General features: G+C 44.8%; 1 protein-coding gene across 1 annotated transcript in view; it reads right to left on the bottom strand.

Annotated features, from left to right (window-relative positions):
- The window catches only part of SLC10A7 (solute carrier family 10, member 7), a 179476-nt gene that overhangs the window by 168274 nt on the left and 2227 nt on the right, over positions 1–8975 (bottom strand). Inside the window, exons 3-4 of the mRNA XM_009328858.1 lie at positions 7681–7818; positions 3014–3189 (exon numbers count right to left, since the gene is read on the bottom strand). Of these exons, the coding sequence (XP_009327133.1) occupies positions 3014–3189; positions 7681–7818 (314 nt within the window). The remainder of the gene's footprint in view (positions 1–3013; positions 3190–7680; positions 7819–8975) is intronic.

The raw sequence follows: 8975 nt of genomic DNA, 5'->3' as shown, positions 1-8975 counted from the left end.
TCTATTGGATCAAAGGGTGGAGGGGGGGGGGGTGGTGGTTAATGAGGATGTATGGGATAGTGTGAGACCTGAGCATGATGTAAGTGGTATGGAATAAGGGGTAGAGAATGTGCTGCTTTTGGCTGGGATAGAGTTAATTTTCTTCACAGAAACTGGTATGGGGCTGTGCTTTGGATTTGTGCTGGAAACAGAGTCGATAACACAGGGATGTTTTCGTTACTGCTGAGCAGTGCTGACACAGAATCAAGGCCTTTTCTGCCTCTCACCCCACCCCACCAGCGAGGAGGCAGGGGGTGCACAAGAAGTTGGGAGGGGACACAGCCGGGACAGCTGACCCCGACTGACCAAAGGGATATTCCACACCATATGATGTCATGCTCGGCATATAAAGCTGGGGGAAGAAGAAGGAAGGGGGTGGGGGGAGTGGCGTGTTCAGAGTGATGGCATTTTGTCTTCCCAAGTAACTGTTAGGCATGATGTAGCCCTGCTTTCCTGGGGATGGCTGAACACCTGCCTGCCGATGGGAAGTAGTGAATGAATTCCTTGTTTTGCTTTGCTTGTGTGCGCAGCTTTTGCTTTCCCTATTAAACTGTCTTTATCTCAACCCACGCTTTTTCTCACTTTCACTCTTCTGGTTCTCTCCCCCATCCCACCGTCAAGGGAGCGAGCGAGCGGCTGCGTGGTGCTTAGTTGCTGGCTGGGGTTAAACCACAACAACTTATCACTAAACTGCTAAAAAATTCAGAAAGACAACAAAAATTTGGAAGTGCCAATGACATGGTTGCACCTCTGGTTGCTGAAAGTAGCTATTCATTTAATGACAAAAGTAAACTATTCCAATTTTCTCAGATCAGTATATAATTTGGGGGGCTGTCTATCTTGGGATAACCTATTTTTACCCTTAACAGAGGAACATAAAAATTCTAATCAGTTTTCAAATCTCAGGAGTCCAAAGAGAATTTGCATTTCTGCATAAAGAAGGACTCGGTACAGAAGAATAAAATGGGAATGATTTGGATTAGATGAACTCAGGTAGGATGCTGCTGTGGTCAGTTTCTCAATAGGATTTAGCACGGTTGGTAAGACCTACCTTTTTTCAACCCCTTCTCTGGAATGATGCCAGCTGTAATCATTATAATGAGCAAGAATCTTGAATTCACAGTAGAGCAGTGAACTCGTTTCTCCTCACCTTCAGTAATGTATTTCTGCCCTCCTTCTTCATCTTTCCTGTGTTGTTTTGTAGTTTATGTCAAACAAGTCTCAGTCTTCTCATTACAGACAAAAATCTCTGCTCGTTGAAGTGCTGAGAGAGCTAATTCTTGTTGTTCTCACTTGTTACAGAAAACCTCCTGCCAAAGGAACCATTTGGCTTAAAATATTGTAAACAACCTCTCCTCCTTTACCTGCCACCACAGCTTGCTTTTAAGAAGTCTGTTTTCATAAACAGTACGTCTTGTCTGTTCAAAGCAACATAACTAGGAGTTGCCATATCAAATACATTTACGGAAGATAGCAATAAAGAAATACCTTGACAGACTAATGATGACCTCCCGCAAGCCAGGCACTTAAAAGGCTCACTTTCCTGCTTAGCAGATTAAAAAGTAATAGCTGAGTGGCACAGTTTCCACTCACTTGTCAAGTGTAATACCTGCCCTGTGGGCTACTGTGAAAATAAAGATCAGACACACCATAGAGATGGCTACCAAATAGGTCGGTCTAACTCTGTGGGACATGAAATAGCCAGGTTAGCGTCAGCTTCCAGCAGACACCAGAAGAGACTGAAGGTAGACAAGGAAATATGGACCTGCTTTTTCTGTTGCTTACCTTGCTGAAGCCTATGGATTTCTATACCGTTTCTTCCAGTTCAAAACCAGGGTGGGAAGAACCAACTTTGTTAAGGAGGAGGGACTGGCTCTGCATCTATCTGGGAATTTTGTCTGGCACTTAAACATTAGTCTCTTGCACACAGCTTCCCATTTAAGTAGCAAAGGCAAGTTTAGAGACAGAAAGGTAAAAATGAGAGAGTAGTACACTCTGAGCAAGAGTGGAAGTGAAAATTTAAATAGTAAGAAAGGCTAACTTGCATAGCGCTTTGCAGAGGAGTAACACCTGGACTGGTGCAGAATTGCAGCTAGGACTTTGCCGCCAAGTTCACTGGGTTTGTGACAAACTGTCATGAGTCCTGCAGAGTTGTCTGGGTGGGCAAACACTGGCCTGCTCACACCGGTGCCTCTTGCAGGAGGGAGCAGCCGTACACTGTCTGCACGGCCAGAGTCACGGGCAGTGCCCGCAGGCACCCATCAGGTCCAGTTTTGCCTCGTGGTATTTCTTTAGGAGCTCACATGCTGCTGAGCTAAGCCCAGGAGGATGAGGGGTGAAGCTATCTCCTTCCACATATCAGCTGTAACTTCTCGTTTCACTATGTATTATATTCTGTAGAGATCCCACTGCATTTCACATCACATAACACACAAATAGAGAACACCATTCTTAATAACATAGCATAGTCCTTTAAAATTTTTTGACAAGCACAATGAACAAATACAACTTAAAGCTAGCTAAGTACTAGCCTCTTAAAACACAAATGCACACAAGCATGAAAGCTATTAGAAGAATAGCTGTAATCATTATTTAAACAGGTCTATGTAATTCCTAATATAAGTAGAAGGGGCAGAAAATGCCTCATGCCCAAGACTTAGAAATTCACTGGCCTGTGGCCTTGCACTGAGATTACCATCACTCAGCCCAAACATTCAAACTGGAGGCAAAATGAAGTTCACTCTTTGAATTCGATTTATTCTTCCAGACTTCAAATCTGAGCAGAAAGCCTCGGTAGAAAAAGGTGAAGAGTAAAATCTTGATTCTGTTCAGGTTAATAGACAAAGCGCTCGTGAAGTCCTGACCTCGCTGAAGTCCCATTAGCATTCCTGAAAGTAGCACAGACCGATACATTTCTGCTAAAATAACCTCTGCATTTGAGCACGCGGGTTTCTCATAGGGGTCCCACACCCACCAGCCGACGCTGGGTTATGCTGAGGCTGAAATGGATTCTTAGTTGGACAAAACTCATGCTGATGCTGACTGAGCTCCTCCTCCAGGTGGGAATGAGCAAAGCCATCTACAACAGGTAGAGCTGGAGCTTTTCCCCAGAGATCAGGATTAGTGTTTGAAAACGGTAGGTGTCTTGCCCTAAAAAGCAAACAGTTTTACCACATAAACAGGAAAAAAAAAACCAACAAACCAAACCAACTGGAATGATGCTAAACCAAACCATGATTAAAACAGTGTTGTGCTTGGTATCTACGACACTTGTGATGCCATTAGCTTCCAGATACCTCTATTTTGTTAGAAGGATTTGTGTTTGTTGTCTATTAGTAAGAACAAACTTTTTCCACTTTCTTTTGAGTGAGATGCATGGGTATGTCCTAGAGGTTTTGGTTGGTTTTTTTCCACTAGAGAAGTTCCCACCTTTATTTTCTACTTTCCTGCTATATCTCCCTTCATCTTCTGAAGTTGCATGGGCTACTATTTATTCGTCACTTTGCTTTATTAAGATGCAGTTTGGGTTTTCACCTGCGTTGTATGTTTTGCAACCATGAAATATGGATCTAAGATTCAAAAGACACAAGAGTGTAAAGAACCTTTCAGGCACTTTCTGAAGAAACAGCAGCAGATACAAGAACAGTTCAGCAGTGCAGAGCTGTTGACCTAAAATAGCTTCTAGTATACCAAAGTATTTTAGATTTCAACATTGTTATGTTGGAATAGAGTTCTTTCTACTTTTTCATCATGTTCTGATAAAATCCCAGGTCTGACAGTGGACGAAAAAGTCCACATGAAATATGTTGCTAATTATTTATACACTTCTTCAAAGGCTCAGTGCTTCTACTTGTACTTCTCGCTACTCTTACCTACCCAGGCCCTAAAGCTGTTTTTCAATCACTGAACTGAAACCCCTTAGAGTAACAAGTTTTTAACAGAGGTTCATAAACCTGGCAGTGATTAACAGCATGGGTTAATCAAATGAGTGTAGAACAGGCTTTTCCCCCCTTTTCTTTAAAGGAAACTGGCCCCAAGTGTTTTTCCCTTATTGCTACGTGGAAATAAATTTGCAATTAACTTTTACTTATTGGTGTCATAGCAGCCTGTGAAGACCCCAGCCAGAAGCAAGCACCATTGTGCTTTTCAGCACGTAACTAAACCCCCCAGCCACTCCGAAGAGCTGACAACCCAGCACCGTCCTGCAGCCGAGCCCCCTCCTCTGTTATCAGCCAAGTTTATGATAATAGACCCATCACGTTAACCCAGAGTAAACTCATCCTCCTGCTTGACAGCTCGCCTTCCTCTCAAGGTCCTTGTGACACCCCCCCTCACCCCCTGCCCAGCAGGGACCTCTCCTTTCCCTCCAGTCATCGTACTGGTGCTTAGCGCCGGAGCATCCAAGTGCCGCTATAGCGGATACATTAAGCAACGCAAGTAATGACTACTGGGGGCTTACTGTGCTCCCTTACTCTCATCCCAACCACTCAGTATATATTTTTTTCCTCCTGCCTAGATTTTCATGTTTCTATAACACTCTGCTATTTTGTTTCATTTCGGCAGTGGGTGTGAGATGAGATGCTTCAGCTAAACACACACAGACATCTTTGTAGCGGCAAGTCAGGTAGTGTTTGGGACCTGAGGTAGAAGGTAGTAAGCATCAGTCCCCAGTTCATGGGTGTGTTTGTTCCACATCTTGGACCAGTCCTGAAGGAAGATTTTCCTTTTGCAGAGGCAAGTATTAATGAAAAACAAGTAAAAACACCTACCCCCTACAACACTAACTTCCACCACCCCAGAGAAGCGAAAAGTCTTCATCCTGGAGACGTAGTCGTCTACCTTTTCCTCTCCAGCACCAAGTCCTTGCTCTCCTCTGCTGCTTTTCCTCTGAAACATTGACCTAACTAAATAACAAGTTATCCTTAGAAGGCGTGTGCTTCCTGCTCGCATCCTGCACTGCCGTCACCTGTGATCCCACCACCCTCCACCTGCTTTAAAATGCCATTCCCACTCTTCTCTTCATGACAGATTATAACAATTAGGGGCAGATGAAAAAAGGTTATTTGCACACAAGCATAAACTATCAGGAGACTTCAACCAAGTTCTGAACAGCAGACAACAATTTTGTCTACATCTACTTCAGATTGCTAACTCAGACCAAAGCTGCTTCTCTTTCAGCTGATCACAGAATTCATACTAGCATGTGTTTTGGAAACATCGTATAAAAACCGTGAGCAGAAAAAGACTAAATTTCTCTTTTTTGTCCTCTCCAAAACTGTGGGTTTGTTTTATCCAAAAAGTGATATTCCCTCTTCCTTGCTTCTACTTAGATGACCTGTCAAACAGGGTAAGCAAGCAAACTTGCAGCTTTTACACCAGAGTTGGCAAGAACAACAGAAAACCTAAGAGAAATTCTTTGTTGACTTACAGGTGTTTGGGTTTTTTCATAGACCCAACAACACCATGCCCACTAAACCATGTCCCTAAGCGCCTCATCTACCCGTCTTTTAAATACTTCCAGGGATGGTGACTCAACCACTTCCCTGGGCAGCCTGTTCCAATGTTTAACTACTCTTTCAGTAAAGAAATTTTTCCTTACATCCAATCTAAACCTCCCCTGGTGCAACTTGAGGCCATTTCCTCTCGTCCTTTCGCCAGTTACTTGGGAGAAGAGACCGACACCCACCTCGCTACAACCTCCTTTCAGGTAGTTGTAGAGAGCAATGAGGTCTCCCCTCAGCCTCCTTTTCTCCAGGCTAAACAACCCCAGCTCCCTCAGCCGCTCCTCATAAGGCTTGTTCTCCAGACCCCTCACCAGCCTCGTTGCCCTTCTCTGGACACGTTCCAACATCTCAACATCCTTCTTGTAGTGAGGGGCCCAAAACTGAACACAGTATTCGAGGTGCTCTGTCACCAGTGCCGAGTACCGGGGCACGATCACTTCCCTACTCCTGCTGGCCACACTATTTCTGATACAGGCCAGGATGCCGTTGGCCTTCTTGGCCGCCTGGGCACACTGCCGGCTCATGTTCAGCCGGCTGTCGACCAACACCCCAGGTCCTTTTCCGCCAGGCAGCTTTCCAGCCACTCTTCCCCAAGCCTGTAGCGCTGCATGGGGTTGTTGTGGCCAAAGTGCAGGACCCGGCACTTGGCCTTGTTGAAGCTCATACAGTTGGCCTGGGCCCATCGATCCAGCCTGTCCAGGTCCCTCTGCAGAGCCTTCCTACCCTCGAGCAGATCAACACTGCCGCCCAACTTGGTGTCGTCTGCAAACTTAATGAGGGAGCACTCGATCCCCTCGTCCAGATCATTGATAAAGATATTGAACAGAACTGGCCCCAAAACTGAGCCCTGGGGAACACCGCTCGTGACCGGCCACCAACTGGATTGAACTCCATTCACCACAACTCTCTGGGCCCGGCCGTCCAGCCAGTTTTTGACCCAGCGCAGAGTACACCTGTCTAAGCCGTGAGCCACCAGCTTCTCGAGGAGAATGCTGTGGGAGACGGTGTCAAAGGCCTTACTGAAGTCCAGGTAGACCACATCCACAGCCTTTCCCCCGTCCACTGGGCAGGTCACCTGGTCACAGAAGGAGATCAGGTTGGTCAAGCAGGACCTACCTCTCATGAACCTGTGCTGGCTGGGCCTGATCCCCTGGTTGTCCCGCAACCTCCACCTGCTTTTACTACTGGAAGCAGTTCAAGAATTTATGTTATAGCCCTGAACTCAGCAATTGCTATAACCTGAAATCTTAATGTTCTGATGTGGGCCAGTATAGTACTTAAGGTCCTATTCATATGTACCTTAGCTAACAAACTAGGGAAGTGCAAACATACATAGGAATTTCTGCTTGCATAATATAAAGAAGGATGATGATCTCAAAAGGTAACTGTGTGTATACACTAAGCAACTAAGTTTTTATGGTCTCTGTTTGTCAGTTATTTAACTAAAAAAACCCCCAAAAATCCAAAACAAAACAAAACAAACAAAAAACCCCCACCAAAACAAGATTGCAAATTTCACTTGGCAGCTTTTCAATTTTAGTAATACTAGTACAGCCTAAGTCTCTCCTCTGGATTCAGATGAAACTCTCATTTGATGGCTGGTCTTTGACTTGGCAGGAGCTTTTCCATAATGAAGAATGCACCAGCCCAGCTTTCATTTGTCATTTCCATGGCTTTTGCTTTGCAGATGCCTGTAGCACCTTAAGTGCACGAAGTCCCTGAGTAAGGGGAAAACCAGCCACTGTCCGTACAGATATAGAGATCTGTTGTTTTCCACCACTTCACATGTAACAACCTTTTTCGCACAAATCAAGCTATCATGATTACAATGAAATAAACAGATACGGCAATACCACGCAGAATCAAAGAGTGAATGCAGCCTGTCTTAAGAACAGCTGTAACATTGGACTGCCTCTTTAAAATAGGCAGTCTTGCCAAACAGCAGTACAGGAGGCGGTGTATCTCAACTCTCAGAGGAGAAAGCTACCCAGCTATTCTCAGGTCTGGTTTAATTTTGTAAAAGCATTGAAACTTTCAGAGCATTCACACATGTATTAATTCAGCAAAGATGCTTCCAATTCACTCAGTTATTTCTGACTAAAAGTGGAATAACTAAAAGCAAAATCTAGCCACATACCTTTGCTGAATGAGTGTTTCTTCCCTCCCTCTTTGTCCAACTTGACTGCTTTGTACACGAATAGCGGTCTTGATAATGTCAGAGTTGACACAGCAGCTCCTACCGTTGCCTGATGCAGTGTCACCGCCTCTCATACCACTATAACGCATATGTAAAAATCATTATCAAAATGTTACTGAAAAAGATATTGTGTAGGTATGGGAGTAAGTCTGCTACCCCCTCAAAGATTATCCATTTTTATTATGCCACATTATAAATTACATTTTTCATCATGTACCTTAGGCATAGAAAACAAATGCACCAACCCTCTAAAAATAAGATCTCTCACTAAAACCCTCTATGGAAGATACCAGTCCAGAGCACACATTTACACCTGTGTCATAAAACTTTAGTAAAAATGGGATTTATAAAGGCTGTGCCGACACAGCTTATCTACAAGATTGTGAAAATGACAGCCACGTGCAGAGAGCTCACCCCTGCTAGCACGACCATATGAATATTGAAAATCAAACCCTACACAAGCCTTCTGACTTTTGCAGCAGGCCCCAAAATAGCGTGATTGCAAACCAGCCCTGCCTCCTTCCCTTCCCAAAGCCAGGGGTCACCCAGCCCACAGAGCACAGGCTCCCGCCCACAGCTGGAGCACAGTTTTGAATCAAGTAAAACAAAACTCTTTTCATTACCTTCTCCCCCTCACTTGCCTGCAAGAAGATATTCTTTCTATCCACCTGCTTTGTTTTGTTTTTTCCCCTACCTTTTAGTATTTAAAGCAGCTGGGCCTTGCTAATTGATGAACTAAGTTGCTTTGGCCTCCAAGCACGTAACCCTTACTTGTCAGGTTCCTGAGCTTTTCTGGTCTTTCGGTTCATTTTTAAGTATTCTGAGCAATTGATGGTACAGATTGAACCATCTTCTTTCTAGATTGATACCTGCTGCCTTTGGGGCATTTTTTTTTCCCCAATAAAATAACGTGCCCACTATTACATACAAATCACAATACAGCATGCTGCAACATACTATGACATGCCATGAGGTGTCATACTGGGGACATGGAAGGACATCAGGTGTAACAGAGAGACAAAGTAAGAAATAAACGGCGTTTTGTTCCAAGATGTACCTCTCGCATGATCCTCGCAGCGGGTGGGTCGCAGCGCTCTGCTGGGAATCTCGAGGAGGGTTTGCTTTTTGCTCTGGTTGAGAAGAGAGAGGAAATTTTCCCCGTTCCCTGGAAACCTGCAGCAGGGGCCCGGGCCCGGGCAGGGGGGGAGCCGCCTGCCCCGAGGCACCCCCGGCCG

The sequence above is a fragment of the Pygoscelis adeliae genome, unplaced genomic scaffold (genome assembly GCF_000699105.1).
Source record: "Pygoscelis adeliae isolate BGI_AS28 unplaced genomic scaffold, ASM69910v1 Scaffold66, whole genome shotgun sequence".
Classification (NCBI taxonomy): Eukaryota; Metazoa; Chordata; class Aves; order Sphenisciformes; family Spheniscidae; genus Pygoscelis; species Pygoscelis adeliae.
The sequence above is the reverse complement of the archived record's forward strand: the minus strand, read 5'-3'. Positions and strand labels throughout refer to the sequence as shown.